This window comes from Eucyclogobius newberryi, unplaced genomic scaffold, assembly GCF_026437365.1.
Source record: "Eucyclogobius newberryi isolate DKJ021-1_F unplaced genomic scaffold, fEucNew1.0.hap1 SCAF_76, whole genome shotgun sequence".
Classification (NCBI taxonomy): domain Eukaryota; kingdom Metazoa; phylum Chordata; class Actinopteri; order Gobiiformes; family Gobiidae; genus Eucyclogobius; species Eucyclogobius newberryi.
The window spans coordinates 273005-293857 of NW_027316456.1; the positions used below are offsets into that span (position 1 = coordinate 273005).

Genomic DNA, 20853 nt, shown 5'->3' on the forward strand with positions numbered 1-20853 from the left:
CTGTGGTGAATGTTGTTGTTGATGGAGGAAACTCAGAGAGTCCTGTTTTAGTCCTGCCGCCCGCTTCCCGCCCGCTCCCGCCCCTCTCACGCCCGCCCGCTCCCGCCCCTCTCACGCCCGCCCGCTCCCGCCCCTCTCACGCCCGCCCGCTCCCGCCCCTCTCACGCTCGCTCCTTCCCGCCCGCTCCCGCCCCTCTCACGCCCGCCCGCTCCCGCCCCTCTCACGCCCCTCCTTCACCCTCTCCCGCCCCTCTCACGCCCGCTCCCGCCCCTCTCACGCCCGCCCGCTCCCGCCCCTCTCACGCCCGCCCGCTCCCGCCCCTCTCACGCTCGCTCCTTCCCGCCCGCTCCCGCCCCTCTCACGCCCGCCCGCTCCCGCCCCTCTCACGCCCCTCCTTCACCCTCTCCCGCCCCTCTCACGCCCGCTCCCGCCCCTCTCACGCCCGCCCGCTCCCGCCCCTCTCACGCCCCTCCTTCACCCTCTCCCGCCCCTCTCACGCCCGCTCCCGCCCCTCTCCCGCCCCTCTCACGCCCGCTCCCGCCCCTCTCACGCCCCTCTCACGCCCGCTCCCGCCCCTCTCCCGCCCCTCTCACGCCCTCTCCCGCCCGCTCCCGCCCCTCTCACACCCTCTCCCTCCCCTCTCCCGCCCCTCCTTCACCCTCTCCCGCCCCTCTCCCGCCCTCTCACACCCTCTCCCGCCCCTCCTTCACCCTCTCCCGCCTTCTCACACCCTCTCCCTCCCCTCTCCCGCCCCTCCTTCACCCACTCCCGCCCTCTCCCGCCCCTCCTTCACCCTCTCCCGCCCTCTCACACCCTCTTCCTCCCCTCTCCCGCCCCTCCTTCACCCTCTCCCGCCCTCTCCCGCCCCTCCTTCACCCTCTCCCGCCCTTCTGCCGCCCCTCTCCCGCCCTCTCACACCCCTCTCACACCCTCTCCCTCCCCTCTCCCGCCCCTCCTTCACCCTCTCACACCCTCTCCCGCCCCTCCTTCACCCTCTCCCGCCCTCTCCCCCTCGCCCTCGCCCGCTCCTCCTCTTTGATCTGCCGCTGAAGGTCATTATCTGCAGATGTTGCGTCTCCTCTCCGACGCTGAAGCCTCTGAAGTTGAACATGATGAAAACGCCGCGTGATGAAGCTTCATTGATTTGAACCAATTAGTGTCAAAGACGAGCGAGAAGTTTCAGTGATGGACACGGCCGGACTCAGATCAATTATTAACGACCATCAAAGGCATTTAGCCTCAAACTCACAGCAACAGTTTGGAAATAAATAATAAAGAATGTGTTTTCAGAGCGAAATAATGAAATAATGAATCTGCTTTGGCGTTTGCTTCATTTAATTTCCAGAACAACTATTATTTTGTGCTGGAAATTACATTATTTCAAACTATTTATATTATTTATTAATGTATTTTCCATTCTAATAAAGTTAGCGTTAGCTTTTATATCAAAATGTCAACAAAAGGAAAAGAAAATCTAGCATCAAATTCTATCATATTTGAGCTTAAGAGGCTGAAAACATTAAAATCAGTTTCATTTATGATATAGTTTCTTTAGAACAGTTTCCTGGGATTCTCCTGCTTTAAGCTTAATGTGTCAGACGCATAACGAGCTTTTCATCCTTTATCTGGATGTTCTCTCTGTGTCATCAGAATAATGACTTTAACGTAAGTGTTGATATAGCTAGTGACTCTTAAGTCGTCATGAATTGTCGTCTGGACTTTACGGACTCTAAAAGTGCTTAGAAAACAGCGGCGTTATTAAAACCTAAACCGCTCGTTCAGTTCTGCTGCTCGTTCTGCTGCTTGTTCTGCTGCTCGTTCTGCTGCTCGTTCTGCTGCTCGTTCTGCTGCTCGTTCTGCTGCTCGTTCTGCTGCTCGTTCTGCTGCTTGTTCTGCTGCTTGTTCTGCTGCTTGTTCTGCTGCTTGTTCTGCTGCTCGTTCTGCTCCTCGTTCTGCTGCTTGTTCTGCTGCTCGTTCTGCTGCTCGTTCTGCTCCTCGTTCTGCTGCTTGTTCTACTGCTCGTTCTGCTCCTCGTTCTACTGCTCGTTCTGCTGCTCGTTCTGCTGCTCATTCAGTTCTGCCGCTCGTTCTGCTGCTCGTTCTGCTGCTCATTCTGCTGCTCGTTCTGCTGCTCATTCAGTTCTGCCGCTCGTTCTGCTGCTCGTTCTGCTGCTTGTTCAGTTCTGCTGCTCGTTCTGCTGCTCGTTCTGCTGCTCGTTCTGCCGCTCGTTCTGCCGCTCGTTCAGTTCTGCCGCTCGTTCTGCCGCTCGTTGCCCTTGTTCTCGTTCTCATGTCTCTCTTTCATTTCCGTTTTGAAGCGACTCGTCTTACGCGCCGGGTCTAGCGCTCGGTCCCCTCGGACGTGCGAACATGAAAGACGCTCTCCGACTGAACTGTCAGCGAGTCCAGAGGGAGACACATCGCGCCGGTCTTTACGCGTCTGACTCTGTTACCGTCGGCGTCCGTCAACTCTGACCTCTGCTGCTCGTTCTGCTGCTCGTTCTGCTGCTCGTTCTGCTGCTCGTTCTGCTGCTCGTTCTGCTGCTTGTTCTGCTGCTCGTTCTGCTGCTCGTTCTGCTGCTTGTTCTGCTGCTCGTTCTGCTGCTCGTTCTGCTGCTCGTTCATCCGTTCATCTCTGGAGTATGGAGCGGCAGAACGAGCAGCAGAACGAGCACCAGAACTGAACGAGCGGCAGAACGAGCAGCAGAACGAGCACCAGAACTGAACGAGCGGCAGAACGAGCGGCAGAACGAGCGGCAGAACGAGCGGCAGAACGAGCACCAGAACTGAACGAGCGGCAGAACAAGCGGCAGAACAGAACGAGCAGCAGAACAGAACGAGCAGCAGAACGCGCAACAGAACGAGCGGCAGAACGAGTGGCAGAACGAGCACCAGAACGAGCAGCAGAACGCGCAACAGAACGAGCGGCAGAACGAGCACCAGAACGAGCACCAGAACGAGCAGCAGAACGCGCAACAGAACGAGCAGCAGAACGCGCAACAGAACGAGCAGCAGAACGCGCAACAGAACGAGCAGCAGAACGAGCACCAGAACTGAACGAGCGGCAGAACGAGCGGCAGAACAGAACGAGCAGCAGAACAGAACGAGCAGCAGAACAGAACGAGCAGCAGAACGCGCAACAGAATGAGCGGCAGAACGAGCGGCAGAACGAGTGGCAGAACGAGTGGCAGAACGAGCACCAGAACGCGCAACAGAACGAGCGGCAGAACGAGCGGCAGAACGAGTGGCAGAACGAGTGGCAGAACGAGCACCAGAACGCGCAACAGAACGAGCGGCAGAACGAGCACCAGAACGAGCAGCAGAACGCGCAACAGAACGAGTGGCAGAACGAGCAGCAGAACGCGCAACAGAACGAGTGGCAGAACGAGCACCAGAACGAGCACCAGAACGAGCAGCAGAACACGCAACAGAACGAGCGGCAGAACGAGCACCAGAACTGAACGAGCGGCAGAACGAGCGGCAGAACAGAACGAGCAGCAGAACGCGCAACAGAACGAGCGGCAGAACGAGTGGCAGAACGAGCGGCAGAACGAGCAGCAGAACGAGCGGCAGAACGAGCAGCAGAAGTATTTACTGTAAAGCGCTCAGAATGAAGTTGGGTTTTTCTTTTCTGCCGTTTTTAGAGACGGTTTATTAAAGTGTTTTTTAAGTCTACTAAAAGCACATGTTTAAGATTTAGAAGGTTCAATGCTGTGATACAACGTGTGTCGTTAATGTCAAGCCACAAGTCAAAAGAGACTTTTATGAAATGCGACTTTACTGATCTGCGCCAGCTCAAAAACGTACTTTGATTTTGCCACAAAGTCTGCGCTGGACTCCAAGATTCCAAGGTTTAGATGAAGTGTACAAAGTCTCTCCAAGTCTCTCCAAGTCTCAAAAAGTCTCAGAAAGGTCTCTCATAAAGTCTCTCAAAGTCCCAGAAACTTGAAAACAGGACATATGGCCCGTGTATTTGTACCTGTTGTACTTTTAAATTATAGTTTTACACCGATCGAGTAGGTATTTGTGGAGAAAACGTTGAAGAAAATCTGTAGAAAATGACAGGAAGTGACATCACACCAGGGACAGGAAGTGACATCACACCAGGGACAGGAAGTGACATCACACCAGGGCTGGGTCATTCCAGTCACTTTGTGCTGAAAAAATAAAGTTGCTCTCATATATTTTTATTTGTCAAATGTCTCTCATCTAAGTGACATTAGATGAGTTTTGGCCCAGTGTTTGCTGGGTAATTCCCTAGTGTGATGTCATCAATTACAAACAGGAAGTGAAATTATAAACCTAAACGATGAGCTATTCCGGAATACATTTTTGCATCTTAACTGTGTTTTTGTCCATTGAGTGGACCGGCCTGTAGGGGGCGCTCTAGTTATGATTTCTCTCACTGTATGTGACAGTCCGGGTCACTGAGGTCAAGCGTGTGTTTGTGTGTGTTTCCGTAGTCATGGCGATCGCTGGTGTATTCATTTCATGCCGTGACTTTGTGCTTTTGGCCTCAGTCCTGCGGTCAGTGTGTCAGCCAGGACTCAAGTGTGTGACCTACAGTACAGTCCAGTCACAGTCCAGTCACAGTCCAGTCACAGTCCAGTCACAGTCCAGTCACAGTCCAGTCACAGTCCAGTGTCAGTCCAGTCACAGTCCAGTTACAGTCCAGTGTCAGTCCAGTCACAGTCCAGTCACAGTCCAGTCACAGTCCAGTCACAGTCCAGTTACAGTCCAGTGTCAGTCCAGTCACAGTCCAGTTACAGTCCAGTCACAGTCCAGTTACAGTCCAGTGTCAGTCCAGTCACAGTCCAGTTACAGTCCAGTCCAGTTACAGTCCAGTCACAGTCCAGTCACAGTCCAGTCACAGTCCAGTGTCAGTCCAGTCACAGTCCAGTTACAGTCCAGTGTCAGTCCAGTCACAGTCCAGTCACAGTCCAGTCACAGTCCAGTCACAGTCCAGTTACAGTCCAGTGTCAGTCCAGTCACAGTCCAGTTACAGTCCAGTCCAGTTACAGTCCAGTCACAGTCCAGTCACAGTCCAGTCACAGTCCAGTTACAGTCCAGTTACAGTCCAGTCACAGTCCAGTGTCAGTCCAGTCACAGTCCAGTCCAGTTACAGTCCAGTCACAGTCCAGTCACAGTCCAGTCACAGTCCAGTTACAGTCCAGTTACAGTCCAGTCACAGTCCAGTCACAGTCCAGTTACAGTCCAGTCACAGTCCAGTGTCAGTCCAGTCACAGTCCAGTCACAGTCCAGTTACAGTCCAGTCACAGTCCAGTGTCAGTCCAGTCACAGTCCAGTCTGAGGCTCGTCCAGCGTCTCTGAAGGTGAACGTTTAATTTTAGAGCCGAGGATTAAACGAGAGCAACTGTCGTGGAAAAGATGATGGTCCTTTGAGTTCTCAGCTGGTTCTATACACGACGTCCTTCTGGACCATGTGTGATTCCGGACCATGTGTGATTCTGGACCATGTGTGATTCTGGACCATGTGTGATTCTGGACACGTGTGATTCTGGACCACGTGTGATTCTGGACCACGTGTGATTCTGGACCATGTGTGATTCTGGACCATGTGTGATTCCGGACCATGTGTGATTCCGGACCACGTGTGATTCTGGACCACGTGTGATTCTGGACCACGTGTGATTCTGGACCACGTGTGATTCTGGACCACGTGTGATTCTGGACCATGTGTGATTCCGGACCATGTGTGATTCCGGACCACGTGTGATTCTGGACCACGTGTGATTCTGGACCACGTGTGATTCTGGACCACGTGTGATTCCGGACCACGTGTGATTCCGGGCCATGTGTGATTCTGGACCACGTGTGATTCTGGACCATGTGTGATTCTGGACCATGTGTGATTCTGGACCACGTGTGATTCTGGACCACGTGTGATTCCGGACCATGTGTGATTCCGGACCATGTGTGATTCCGGACCATGTGTGATTCCGGACCATGTGTGATTCTGGACCACGTGTGATTCTGGACCATGTGTGATTCTGGACCACGTGTGATTCTGGACCACGTGTGATTCTGGACCATGTGTGATTCCGGACCATGTGTGATTCTGGACCACGTGTGATTCTGGACCATGTGTGATTCTGGACCATGTGTGATTCTGGACCACGTGTGATTCTGGACCACGTGTGATTCCGGACCACGTGTGATTCCGGACCATGTGTGATTCTGGACCACGTGTGATTCTGGACCACGTGTGATTCTGGACCATGTGTGATTCTGGACCATGTGTAATTCTGGACCATGTGTGATTCTGGACCATGTGTGATTCTGGACCACGTGTGATTCCGGACCATGTGTGATTCCGGACCATGTGTGATTCTGGACCATGTGTCTTTCATTTGTTGCACATGAATATTGCATTTTAAATAATAACAGAACTTTATTATGTTTTAGACAGAGACACATGAGTCACACCCACATGTTTATGGTTCTGCTTTTGTCTTTTTATTTAGTCTTTGTCTAGACCTGGTTCAGACCTGGTTTAGTCCTGGTTTAGCTCTGGTTTAGTCCTGGTTCAGACCTGGTTTAGTCCTGGTTTAGCTCTGGTTTAGTCCTGGTTTAGTCCTGGTTTAGTCCTAGTTTGGACCTGGTTTAGTCCTGGTTTAGTCCTGGTTTATCCCTGATTTAGTCCTGGTTTAGACCTGGTTTGGACCTGGTTTAGTCCTGGTTTATTCCTGGTTTAGTCCTGGTTTAGTCCTAGTTTGGACCTGGTTTAGTCCTGGTTTATTCCTGGTTTAGACCTGGTTTAGTCCTGGTTTAGTCCTGGTTTATCCCTGATTTAGTCCTGGTTTAGACCTGGTTTGGACCTGGTTTAGTCCTGGTTTATTCCTGGTTTAGACCTGGTTTAGTCCTGGTTTATCCCTGGTTTATTCCTGGTTTAGACCTGGTTTAGTCCTGGTTTTAGTCCTAGTTTTGTCCTGGTTTATCCCTGGTTTAGTCCTAGTTTAGTCCTGGTTTATCCCTGGTTTAGTCCTGGTTTAGACCTGGTTTAGTCCTGGTTTAGTCCTGGTTTAGACCTGGTTTAGTCCTGGTTTAGTCCTGGTTTAGTCCTAGTTTGGACCTGGTTTAGTTCTGGTTTATCCCTGGTTTAGTCCTGGTTTAGTCCTGGTTTAGACCTGGTTTAGTCCTGGTTTAGTCCTGGTTTAGTCCTAGTTTGGACCTGGTTTAGTCCTGGTTTAGACCTGGTTTAGTCCTGGTTTAGTCCTGGTTTAGTCCTAGTTTGGACCTGGTTTAGTCCTGGTTTAGACCTGGTTTAGTCCTAGTTTGGACCTGGTTTAGTCCTGGTTTAGTCCTGGTTTAGACCTGGTTTAGTCCTAGTTTGGACCTGGTTTAGTCCTGGTTTAGACCTGGTTTAGTCCTAGTTTGGACCTGGTTTAGTCCTGGTTTAGTCCTGGTTTAGTCCTAGTTTGGACCTGGTTTAGTCCTGGTTTAGACCTGGTTTAGTCCTAGTTTGGACCTGGTTTAGTCCTGGTTTAGTCCTGGTTTAGTCCTGGTTTAGACCTGCTTCAGTCTCATACAGACTCTGTCCTCTTGTAGGACATCTGTGAGGACATCTCGGATCATGTGGAGCAGATTCACGCTCTGCTGGAGACAGAGTTCTCCCTGAAGCTGCTCTCCTACTCAGTCAACATCATTGTGGACATCAGGTGCGTCCTCCTCCTCCTGCTCCTCCTCCTGCTCTCTCCTCCTCCTCCTGCTCCTCCTCCTGCTCCTCCTCCTCCTCCTGCTCCTCCTCCTCCTCCTGCTCCTCCTCCTGCTCTCTCCTCCTCCTCCTGCTCCTCCTCCTGCTCCTCCTCCTCCTCCTGCTCCTCCTCCTCCTCCTCCTGCTCTCTCCTCCTCCTCCTGCTCTCTCCTCCTCCTCCTGCTCCTCCTCCTCCTCCTGCTCCTCCTCCTCCTCCTGCTCCTCCTCCTCCTCCTCCTGCTCTCTCCTCCTCCTCCTGCTCTCTCCTCCTGCTCTCTCCTCCTCCTCCTGCTCCTCCTCCTCCTCCTGCTCCTCCTCCTCCTCCTGCTCTCTCCTCCTCCTCCTGCTCCTCCTCCTGCTCTCTCCTCCTCCTCCTGCTCCTCCTCCTGCTCTCTCCTCCTCCTCCTGCTCCTCCTCCTCCTGTAACTCCTCTGTGGTTCTCCTCTGTGGCAGGAGTGTTCAGTTGCTGTGGCACCAGCTCAGAGTCTCCGTCCTGGTCCTAAAGGAGAGACTTCTTCAGGGTTTGCAGGACGCCAATGGGAACTTCACTGGACAGACGGACATTCTTCAGGCGTTTGACCCTCACAGCCAGGTTCATTCACTCATATTTATTCATCCTAGTTTTGGATTTGATATCGTTTATTCCTTTATAAAAACGAATCATAATCAATACAGACTGTTAATCAGAAAAACAGTCAGATTAAAAAAAATTAAAACCACTTAATTTGCTTCTAAACTTGTCACAATTATTATTTTTAGTTGGATTTTATTGTGACATAAATAATCACAATGAACGATTAACTGAATAATCTTGACATTCCTGTTCTTAATGAACAAAAACGGCGACATTCTTTCGTCAAAGTGGTAAAAAAAGAAGAAACGAGTCAGGATTTGTGCCGGTAATTCACTTAAATAAATTCCTTCAGTTTCAACCTTTTTTCTCGGTCAAAATGTGTCTTAAAAATCTTCAAATACTAAATAAATAATTATTTGTCGAGCTGACTAAATGTAACAGTCGTTTCTGTGTTTGGAAAATGCTCTGATCTTGTATTTTCTGAACGTTAAAAGGTTAAAGAGTTCTCCTGGTGCGACTCAAGCGTGTTCTTCCCGTTTATTCTAGACTCGTCTGGAGGACCTGACGGACGAGGACGACTGCGGCGCGCTGACCATCCGATGCAGCCGGGACTACTTCTCTCTGGACTGTGGCATCACGGCGTTTGAGCTGGACGACTACAGCCCGAGCGAAGAGACGCGGGACGGACGCCGGCCCCAAGACGAGCCCGAGGACAAGCCCCAGGACGAGCCCGAGGACGAGCCCCAGGACGAGCCCGAGGACGAGCCCCAGGACGAGCCCGAGGACGAGCCCCAGGACGAGCCCCAGGACGAGCCCCAGGACGAGCTGGAGAGCGCCGCTCCGAGCCGCCAGGTCGAGGCATCGCCGGCGTTCCAGGGCGAGAGCGCCAAGCGAAGCCACAGTGCCGACGCCTCGCCCACGCACCCGACGCGACCCAAGCGAGCGGCACTGGTGTCGGGGCAGAGCGCGGGAGCAGCGGACCCGGGTACAGGGCACGAGGTCAGCATGGAGAGTCCGGGGAACGGGAACGGGTTCTGGCTGGAGCTGGACCAGGTTTATCCACAGAACAAGGTCAGTGTCCTGGTTTCAAATCTGGTCCTCATTTTGTCCGGTTTAAGTCCCGTTTTAGTCCTAGTTTGGGTCGGTTCTGAAGTTCTGTCTCAGCTCTGGTTTAGTCCTGGTTTAGCTCTGGTTTAGTCCTGACAAATTTGTCAGTGCTTTATGCTCCGCCTCTGGCGGTCAGTAGGGATGAAATAGAACGAAAGTTACGACTGTAACTACGGTTCTATGAATCCCGGATGACCGCCTGAGCAGAAGGTTTCTAGGGACTGAGCTGCCGGTGTCACGTGAGCCACCGGGAGGTCAAAGGTGACTTTTTTGTTATTAATTCTCGACCTGTGTATGCACAAGGATGATCATCCAGTGTTTTGTGCTCCGCCTCTGGCGGTCATCCGGGATTCATAGAACCGTAGTTACAGTCGTAATTTTCGTTTCAGCCCTTATTCTCACTCTCGCTCTGCATCGGTCTGAATCGTACCTTCATCTGTTCTCACCTGCAGAATCCTTCCAGCCGCACGGGCATGTCCCAGCCGGGTGTGTCCCAGCCTCCTCCCCCTGACCATATGAGGCCGTCCCACCCCCAGAGCAGCGGGGAGTCCGAGTCCCCTCTGCCCTCACCCACAGCGGGTCAAACGTCCTCAGACCTGGAGGCGTCCGCAGAGGAGTCCAGACCGTCCAGCTCCGAGCCGTGGGTCTACAAGAGCAAGAGCAACCAGGTGAGGCTGTGAGGGGGAAAACAACCAGGTGAGGCTGTGAGGGGGAGAACAACCAGGTGAGGCTGTGAGGGGGAGAACAACCAGGTGAGGCCAAGAGGGGGAGAACAACCAGGTGAGGCCAAGAGGGGGACAACAACCAGGTGAGGCCAAGAGGGAGGTGAGGCCAAGAGGGAGGTGAGGCCAAGAGGGAGGTGAGGCTGTGAGGGGGAGAACAACCAGGTGAGGCTGTGAGGGGGAGAACAACCAGGTGAGGCTGTGAGGGGGAGAACAACCAGGTGAGGCCAAGAGGGAGAGAACAACCAGGTGAGGCCAAGAGGGAGAGAACAACCAGGTGAGGCCAAGAGGGAGAGAACAACCAGGTGAGGCCAAGAGGGAGAGAACAACCAGGTGAGGCCAAGAGGGAGGTGAGGCCAAGAGGGAGGTGAGGCTGTGAGGGGGAGAACAACCAGGTGAGGCTGTGAGGGGGAGAACAACCAGGTGAGGCTGTGAGGGGGAGAACAACCAGGTGAGGCTGTGAGGGGGAGAACAACCAGGTGAGGCCAAGAGGGAGAGAACAACCAGGTGAGGCCAAGAGGGAGAGAACAACCAGGTGAGGCCAAGAGGGAGAGAACAACCAGGTGAGGCCAAGAGGGGGAGAAGGGGGAGGAAGGGGGGCAGGTTATCAACATATATATTTATGTTGCATCCAGACTGTCCTGTTTACACTGCAGCAAAAGTCTTTTACACTGAACTATTGGCAGTGTGAGAAGACCTGAGTCCCTGGTTTAGTCCAGGTTTAGTCCAGGTTTAGTCCAGGTTTAGTCCAGGTTTAGTCCAGGTTTAGTCCAGGTTTAGTCCTGCTTTAGTCCTGCTTTAGTCCTGCTTTAGACCTGGTTTAGTCCTGCTTTGGACCTGCTTTAGTCCTGGTTTAGTCCTGCTTTAGTCCTGCTTTAGACCTGCATTAGTCCTGCTTTAGACCTGGTTTAGTCCTGCTTTAGACCTGCTTTAGACCTGGTTTAGTCCTGCTTTAGACCCGCTTTAGACCTGCTTTAGTCCTGCTTTAGTCCTGCTTTAGACCTGCATTAGTCCTGCTTTAGTCCTGCTTTAGTCCTGCTTTAGACCTGCATTAGTCCTGCTTTAGACCTGCTTTAGACCTGGTTTAGTCCTGCTTTAGACCTGCTTTAGACCTGCTTTAGTCCTGCTTTAGTCCTGCTTTAGACCTGCATTAGTCCTGCTTTAGTCCTGCTTTAGTCCTGCTTTAGACCTGCATTAGTCCTGCTTTAGACCTGGTTTAGTCCTGCTTTAGACCTGGTTTAGTCCTGCTTTAGACCTGCTTTAGACCTGCATTATTCCTGCTTTAGTCCTGGTTTAGACCTGCTTTAGTCCTGCTTTAGACCTGCTTTAGTCCTGCTTTAGTCCTGCTTTAGATCTGCTTTAGACCTGCTTTAGTCCTGCTTTAGACCTGCTTTAGACCTGGTTTAGTCCTGCTTTAGACCTGGTTTAGTCCTGCTTTAGACCTGCTTTAGTCCTGCTTTAGACCTGCTTTAGACCTGCTTTAGACCTGGTTTAGTCCTGCTTTAGTCCTGCTTTAGTCCTGCTTTAGGCTGTTGTAGTTACTTTGGGTTCCTCCTTGTCTCTCCTTCAGGAGCACTGGTTCGGGTCGGAGGAGTTCCTGGCTCTTCCGTCTCAGCTGCGGAAAACCGAGCTTCTCGCCCTGAACCTGGAGTCTCTGGCCAAGTCCGTGCCTCTGGTCAGTATCGCACTGGTCAACACTGCACTGGCCAACACTGCACTGGCCAACACTGCACTGGTCAACACTGGTCAACACTGCACTGGTCAACACTGCACTGGTCAACACTGCACTGGCCAACACTGCACTGGCCAACACTGGTCAACACTGCACTGGTCAACACTGCACTGGTCAACACTGGTCAACACTGCACTGGCCAACACTGCACTGGTCAACACTGCACTGGCCAACACTGGTCAACACTGCACTGGTCAACACTGCACTGGCCAACACTGCACTGGTCAACACTGGTCAACACTGCACTGGTCAACCCTGCACTGGTCAACACTGGTCAACACTGCACTGGTCAACACTGCACTGGCCAACACTGCACTGGTCAACACTGGTCAACACTGCACTGGTCAACACTGCACTGGTCAACACTGGTCAACACTGCACTGGTCAACACTGCACTGGTCAACACTGCACTGGCCAACACTGGTCAACACTGCACTGGTCAACACTGGTCAACACTGCACTGGTCAACACTGCACTGGTCAACACTGCACTGGCCAACACTGCACTGGTCAACACTGGTCAACACTGCACTGGTCAACACTGGTCAACACTGCACTGGTCAACACTGCACTGGTCAACACTGGTCAACACTGGTCAACACTGCACTGGTCAACACTGGTCAACACTGCACTGGTCAACACTGCACTGGTCAACACTGGTCAACACTGCACTGGTCAACACTGCACTGGCCAACACTGGTCAACACTGCACTGGTCAACACTGGTCAACACTGCACTGGTCAACACTGCACTGGTCAACACTGCACTGGCCAACACTGGTCAACACTGCACTGGTCAACACTGGTCAACACTGCACTGGTCAACACTGGTCAACACTGCACTGGTCAACACTGCACTGGTCAACACTGCACTGGCCAACACTGGTCAACACTGCACTGGTCAACACTGCACTGGCCAACACTGCACTGGCCAACACTGCACTGGTCAACACTGGTCAACACTGCACTGGTCAACACTGCACTGGTCAACACTGGTCAACACTGCACTGGTCAACACTGCACTGGCCAACACTGCACTGGTCAACACTGGTCAACACTGCACTGGTCAACACTGCACTGGTCAACACTGGTCAACACTGCACTGGTCAACACTGCACTGGTCAACACTGCACTGGCCAACACTGGTCAACACTGCACTGGTCAACACTGGTCAACACTGCACTGGTCAACACTGCACTGGTCAACACTGCACTGGCCAACACTGCACTGGTCAACACTGGTCAACACTGCACTGGTCAACACTGGTCAACACTGCACTGGTCAACACTGCACTGGTCAACACTGGTCAACACTGCACTGGTCAACACTGCACTGGTCAACACTGCACTGGCCAACACTGGTCAACACTGCACTGGTCAACACTGGTCAACACTGCACTGGTCAACACTGCACTGGTCAACACTGCACTGGTCAACACTGGTCAACACTGCACTGGTCAACACTGGTCAACACTGCACTGGTCAACACTGGTCAACACTGCACTGGTCAACACTGCACTGGTCAACACTGCACTGGTCAACACTGGTCAACACTGCACTGGTCAACACTGGTCAACACTGCACTGGTCAACACTGGTCAACACTGCACTGGTCAACACTGGTCAACACTGCACTGGTCAACACTGCACTGGTCAACACTGGTCAACACTGCACTGGTCAACACTGCACTGGTCAACACTGCACTGGCCAACACTGGTCAACACTGCACTGGTCAACACTGGTCAACACTGCACTGGTCAACACTGGTCAACACTGCACTGGTCAACACTGCACTGGTCAACACTGCAGGGTTCTTTTTACAGTCTGTTCATGTCGTGTTTGTTTGGTGTTTGGCTCAGGGCTCGAGGAGGTGTGACCCTTCCCATGAGGCTTTGCAGGACGTGGACGACTGGGACCTGCACCAGGACCTGAACCAGGACCTGAGCTCGGACTGGGAGACGCTGGAGACCGGGGCCGGGTCTGGGAGCAGTGTGGAGGAGAGCGAGGACCCTTCACCTCCGCCCAACCAACAGGTGGCGCCGCTGAGGCCGTTACTGTCCGGTCATGTTTACTTTGTTTTTAATTGTGTTATTTCCTTCATATGACGATAATAAGGCTGAGCAAAATATTATGTTTATTTCCCGTAACCCGACCGACCCGGTATAAAAACCCTATAAAAAATATTCGCATTTTGTCAAAATTACGCCAAATTCTTTTATTTTTCTTTTTTTTAATATTTCGCCGACTCGCCGATGGCATCATGGTGTGGCTTCATGTTAAATTTGACCTGCGCTTTGCATGCTGGGACAGAAACACGCCCAGCAGCGTCATCACAACAAACATGGCGGCGCCCACGTCCCCCGCATGTTCCCCCCGCTCACCTTCGCTACCAAGATAAAGGATAACGGCGTACGAAAGGTCGATTGGACTGGACTGTTGAAGCCTGACCCCTGAACTGTTGAAGCCTGACCCCTGGACTGTTGAAGCCTCTGACCCCTGGACTGTTGAAGCCTGACCCCTGGACTGTTGAAGCCTGACCCCTGGACTGTTGAAGCCTGACCCCTGGACTGTTGAAGCCTCTGACCCCTGGACTGTTGAAGCCTGACCCCTGGACTGTTGAAGCCTGACCCCTGGACTTTTGAAGCCTGGCCCCTGGACTGTTGAAGCCTGACCCCTGGACTGTTGAAGCCTTTGACCCCTGGACTGTTGAAGCCTTTGACCCCTGGACTGTTGAAGCCTGACCCCTGGACTTTTGAAGCCTGGCCCCTGGACTGTTGAAGCCTGACCCCTGGACTGTTGAAGCCTGACCCCTGGACTGTTGAAGCCTGACCCCTGAACTGTTGAAGCTTGACCGACCCACTTGAAAAATGTTGGTTCGGGTTACAGCAAAACTATTTATTTGGAGCAGCCTAAGCACTTTTTTACATTTTTGGTTTATAAAAATGTATATTATTGCTGTTCATTTGCACGTTTTTACCCTGCAACAGGAAAACATTTGTCAATAAACCAAAAAGGCCTTGTGTGGAAAAACCCTTTAATATCGAGTCCCAATATTAATATTAAGACAATATTATCTCCGTCCGTTTTTTAGGTTTAATGATCAGAAAAATGTGAAATGTCTGTCATATTAATTGCAGAAAAATCACATATCATAACATTTTTCATTCTATGTTTTTAATCAGTTTTTAAAATCTTTAAAACTCGACATCCAAATGTTGCTCATCTTCAAAACTACAGTCATAATATTGTCCACATGTCGGTATATTGCCCATAAACTCTGTCCACCAAACATAAAACAGATTTGACCTCTGACCTCTGTGACGTCTGACCTCTGTGACCTCTGAACTCTGTGACCTCTGACCTCTGTGACATCTGACCTCTGTGACATCTGACATCTGATCTCTGTGACCTCTGACCTCTGTGACCTCTGTGACCTCTGACTTCAAGTGTGACCAGTTCATATTTGTCTTAGGGCAAAATGTGAAAATGTGTAAAAACATCGACACAAATCTGTGACATTTTGGCTGAAGTCTCGTTAGACTGGCCCAATATTGTCATGTGTATAGTAGTAGTTGTAGTTGTAGTAGAAGTAACAGTAGTAGAAGTATCGAAGTACTGACACAGCTGTAAATATGAATACAAGGCTGCGTCGCTGTTGAAAAGTATCATTTCTAATACACATTCCTGTGCCTTGTTTCTTCCAGTTCTCGTTCAGGCGTCGGCTCCTCCCCCATCGCTTTAGCCCCTCCTCCAGTGACGCCGCTCCCTCATTGGACGAGAGCCTAGAGTCTGGACGAATGAGTGAGCTGCATTCCGAGGAGGAGGCGGGCACAGTGGACAGAGGTGTGACAGCGCCACCCACAGACGGAGCAGGGAGAAGCAGACTGGCCCAAAAACTCCTGCTGGACATTCAGAGCCCTGAACAGGACCCAAGGGTCTGGAGCAGGATGGAGGTACAGGCACTCCCACATGACACATGACACATGACACGTGACACGTGACACGTGACATGTTATTACAGAACCAGTTGGGATCAGCTGCATAATTTTACCAGAATTATTTCCATGATTTCAAATTCATTATTTATCTGAATAAACTTCACTCTTCAACCCACACTTGGTTTGGTCCAGTTTTAGTCCAGGTCTAGTCTTAAGTTTAGTCTTAACCTGTTACCATCCACATATTTGGCCCTGTGCACAATGGTTGGACCCAAATGGCATTGCTTATTAAAAGAGGATCTTATGTTCCACATGCAAGTGTGATGCATCATTAGAAAGCTTAGGCCTTCTAGTTTCTGCAGATGTGCACATGACACACTGTCAGGGCTTCAGAACTTACACTACAGAGGCCCAAACATAAACAAAACATCCTTTTTTAGTCTCGCCTGAATATTGTCCATTTGTAATGGTCCTGAGCATGACATACTTCATTGTGTGCATATGCTGTTCACTGTACATGATGTTTATCTTGTTGACAACAACTGTGTAAAGTTTCAGATCTCTAGGAACAGGCATTTTGGTGCTTTGACCTTTTTGTATCAAAAAGTATATTCAGAACAAGTGATCCAATTATGTGCCAACTGTGCCAAACTTTTTTATTACAATTTTAGCTCCTCTATGATCATAAAACATACATTTTGATGTTTTGTAGGCCACTAATACCCATTATAACTGCTAAAAACAATATATGTGAAAATGTGTAAATATGAGTTTACCCATGAATTTCCCATATAGAGGTTAAAAAAAAATAAAAAATTATAATATTTTTATTTTATTTTTGTATTGGTATAATAATACATATATCTAACAAAATGCACGTCCAAAAGGCTAATAAAATCAGAACACGTTATGCGCAAAATCCTGCCGAGAAATCTGGCTCTTTACAGCCTTCCCGGAGCCTTACGCACGAGAATACAGAAGATTCTGTGTCAATAAGGCCTTTGTCCCGCCCCTCTTTCTAAAGCTAATCTTATTGGCTAGAATAATATGTCATTCAAAGTCTGCTACGTCGCTAGCATGCGGCGCTATTTAGATGTAAACAGAACAAACATGTACGTCGCAAGCGGTGCATTTTTTTTTGCGGAGGCTGTAGCAAACAAACCCGTGGACAGAAAAAATCGTGGATGGTCTCATTCTGTAGGTAACAGTCTGAAGAAAAGAAGGATATCCAACATTATCTTATAAGTCAAACAGGTCATTTGTTATGGACGGAGAAATGCGCCGGACAAGCGCATTCTCATCCGGCGAGAAACGAAAAAAAGTTTGTTTACTTGACAATATCTTGAAATCGGAAAACTTCAGGAAAAATACAAGTGGATATTGTTGTTCAATGGTTCCTTACGGACAGACTGAGTACAAGGATGTACAGAATTAAAGCCATTTCGTCCGTCATAAACAGCAAACAGGACAAAAGTTGAGACTTTCTCACAAACTATTGGCAATTGCTTCTTGGGGCAAATTATTCAATGTAAATCAATGACATATTCATTTTGTTGAGAAAATAAGCTTTAAAATGATGTATAACTTGTATTGACCACGGAAATAAAAGTGATGATGTAAGAGAATATTTGAGATATAGAAAATGCTCGCCGGCGGACAGGTGGGTGGTAACAGGTTAAGTTTAGTCTTAAGTTTAGTCTCTAGTTTGGTTTAGTTGTGTCTGTGACTCACGACCCAAAGCCTGCCACAGTCTCTTTTACATATAAGTTCTACTCCGGGGCGTAGTTTAAAAACACTGAATAAGGTATGGCGGGGCCTTTAATCCCCGCTCCCTGATTGGCCCGTCCCTCCGTATTGTCTCGCTCGTCTCGTCCGCTCTCGTCGGGGTGATGTATGGGGTCGCCGCGCTCTCCTCCTCCTCCTATAATCTATCACCTCTCGCCGCCAAAGGTCACATTTGATCGACAGGAACTTTATTGATCAGGCGGCGCGCTCCACTAATCGCTCATATCTGTCATATTCAATACGAGCAAATGCCAATGCGGAGGGGACGGGCGGGCGGCCATCTTTAATTATGGCCTCAAAGATTGGCCCCCGGATGGTTGGGTTTGGTTCAGAACGGGAGCAGAAGATGAGGTCAACGTTACGACTGTCACAGGATTATTACAGATGCAGACGAGTCAATTTGAGCTAAGTGAGAGTGAAGGAGGATGATGGATGTGTGAGGACGAGAGGGGGATATACCGGGTCTAAAGGAGGATAAACTGGGTCTAAAGGAGGTCTAAAGGAAGCCTAAACCAGCACTTAACCAGGACTGAACCAGGACTAAACCAGGACTAAACCAGGACTAAACCAGGACTAAACCAGGACTGAACCAGGACTGAACCAGGACTGAACCAGGACTAAACCAGGACTAAACAAGGACTGAACCAGGACTTAACCAGGACTAAACCAGGACTAAACCAGGACTAAACCAGGACTAAACCAGGACTTAACCAGGACTTAACCAGGACTAAACCAGGACTAAACCAGGACTAAACTGTCTCTAAACTAGGACTAAACCAGGTCTAAACCAGGACTAAACTGGGCCAAAAGCAGGTCTAAACCAGGTCTAAACCAGGTCTAAACCAGGTCTAAACCACATTATGATTCACCTACATTAAAAAGCTGATCATTGACATAGAATCTTGTCCTCATTCTATGTATTTATATATATATGTGTGAACATGGTCTGTAGGGGGCAGTATAGCACAGGCTGAGTTTGTTCTTATGATTTGTCCCGTTCCTATAGAGCAGCGTGACTCTGGTGTGACTCTGGTGTGACTCTGGTGTGACTCTGGACTTATTTCCATAATTTCACAGAGTTATTTCCTTGATTTCAAAGGACTTATTTCCTTGATTTCAAAGGACTTATTCCCATGATTTCAAAATACTTATTTTCTTGAGTTCAAAGGACTTATTTCCTTGATTTCAAAAGACTTATTTCCTTGATTTCAAAAGACTTATTCCCATGATTTCAAAAGACTTATTTCCTTAATTTCAAAGGACTTATATCCTTGATTTCAAAGGACTTATTCCCATGATTTCAAAGGACTTATTCCCATAATTTCAAAAGACTTATTTCCTTGATTTCAAAGGACTTATATCCTTGATTTCAAAGGACTTATTCCCATGATTTCAAAAGACTTATTTCCTTGATTTCAAAGGACTTATTTCCTTGATTTCAAAGGACTTATTCCCATGATTTCAAAGGACTTATTCCCATGATTTCAAAGGACTTATTTCCTTGATTTCAAAGGACGTATATCCTTGATTTCAAAGGACTTATTCACATGATTTCAAAAGACTTATTTCCTTGATTTCAAAGGACTTATTTCCTTGATTTCAAAGGACTTATTCCCATGATTTCAAAGGACTTATTCCCATGATTTCAAAGGACTTATTCCCATGATTTCAAAGGACTTATTCTCATGATTTCAAAGGACTTATCTCCATGATTTCAAAGGACTTATTTCCTTGATTTCAAAGGACTTATTTCCTTGATTTCAAAAGACTTATTCCCATGATTTCAAAGGACTTATTCCCATGATTTCAAAGGACTTATTTCCATGATTTCAAAGGACTTATTTCCATGATTTCAAAGGACTTATTTCCATGATTTCAAAGGACTTATTTCCTTGATTTCAAAGGACTTATTTCCTTGATTTCAAAAGACTTATTCCCATGATTTCAAAGGACTTATTCCCATGATTTCAAAGGACTTATTTCCATGATTTCAAAGGACTTATTTCCATGATTTCAAAGGACTTATTTCCATGATTTCAAAGGACTTATTTCCTTGATTTCAAAGGACTTATTCCCATGATTTCAAAGGACTTATTTCTATGATTTCACGCGACTACAATTGGCAAACTTGTGGGCGTTCTTTTCCATAACTGGCGTCTCCACGGCGACACTTTGCCGCAGTCTAAATGGACGTGGTAAACAGATTTGTAAATGCCAGAATATTGAATGCGCGAGTGGCAAATGAAGACGTGGAAACAGAAGCCGCTCATCGAGGCCAACGACGCTCTCAATCCTGCACCTTTTGTAAATGACACGCCGCGCGCCTGTAATTAGCGATTAGCTGCTTAATTAGCGCAAGTCGTCATGGCGATAGACGAGCCGCTCCCGGATGAGGAAGTGAACGAGACGTCGTGCGCAGCGAAGCGAAACGGACGAGGAAGAAGAAGAGGAAAGAGCAGCAGAGAGAGAAAGACACAATGAAGAGATGTTCAGAGCAGCCACAGGGCTAAACCAGGACTAAACCAGGGCTAAACCAGGGCTAAACCAGGACTAAACCAGGACTAAACCAGGGCTAAACCAGGGCTAAACCAGGACTAAACCAGGACTAAACCAGGGCTAAACCAGGGCTAAACCAGGACTAAACCAGGACTAAACCAGGGCTAAACCAGGACTAAACCAGGACTAAACCAGGACTAAATCAGGGCTAAACCAGGGCTAAACCAGGGCTAAACTAGGTCTAAACCAGGGCTAAACTAAGGCTAAACCAGGGCTAAACCAGGTCTAAACTAGGGCTAAACTAGGTCTAAACCATGGCTAAACTAAGGCTAAACCAGGGCTAAACTAGGGCTAAACCGGGGCTGAACCGGGACTAAACTAGGGCTAAGCCAGGGCTAAACTAGGGCTAAACCAGGACTTAAACCAGGACCAAACCAGGACTAAACCAGGTCTAAACCAGGACTAAACCAGGGCTAAACCAGGGCTAAACCAGGACTAAACCAGGGCTAAACCAGGGCTAAACCAGGGCTAAACCAGGTCTAAACCAGGACTAAACCAGGGCTAAACCAGGGCTAAACCAAGGATAAACCAGGACTAAACCAGGACTAAACCAGGTCTAAACCAGGTCTAAACCAGGGCTAAACCAGGGCTAAACCAGGACTAAATCAGGACTAAACCAGGACTAAACCAGGGCTAAACCAGGTCTAAACCAGGTCTAAACTAGGTCGAAACCAGGGCTAAACTAAGGCTAAACCAGGGCTAAACCGGGGCTAAACCAGGGCTGAAC

The 20853-nt window shown here is 49.4% G+C and overlaps 1 protein-coding gene across 1 annotated transcript in view; it reads left to right on the forward strand.

The window, feature by feature from the left end:
- The window catches only part of akap6 (A kinase (PRKA) anchor protein 6), a 66214-nt gene that overhangs the window by 17090 nt on the left and 28271 nt on the right, over positions 1-20853 (forward strand). The window contains exons 4-10 of the mRNA XM_072436176.1: positions 7571-7680; positions 8169-8307; positions 8836-9360; positions 9849-10064; positions 11689-11793; positions 13707-13880; positions 15552-15800. Coding sequence (XP_072292277.1) covers positions 7571-7680; positions 8169-8307; positions 8836-9360; positions 9849-10064; positions 11689-11793; positions 13707-13880; positions 15552-15800 — 1518 coding nt within the window. The remainder of the gene's footprint in view (positions 1-7570; positions 7681-8168; positions 8308-8835; positions 9361-9848; positions 10065-11688; positions 11794-13706; positions 13881-15551; positions 15801-20853) is intronic.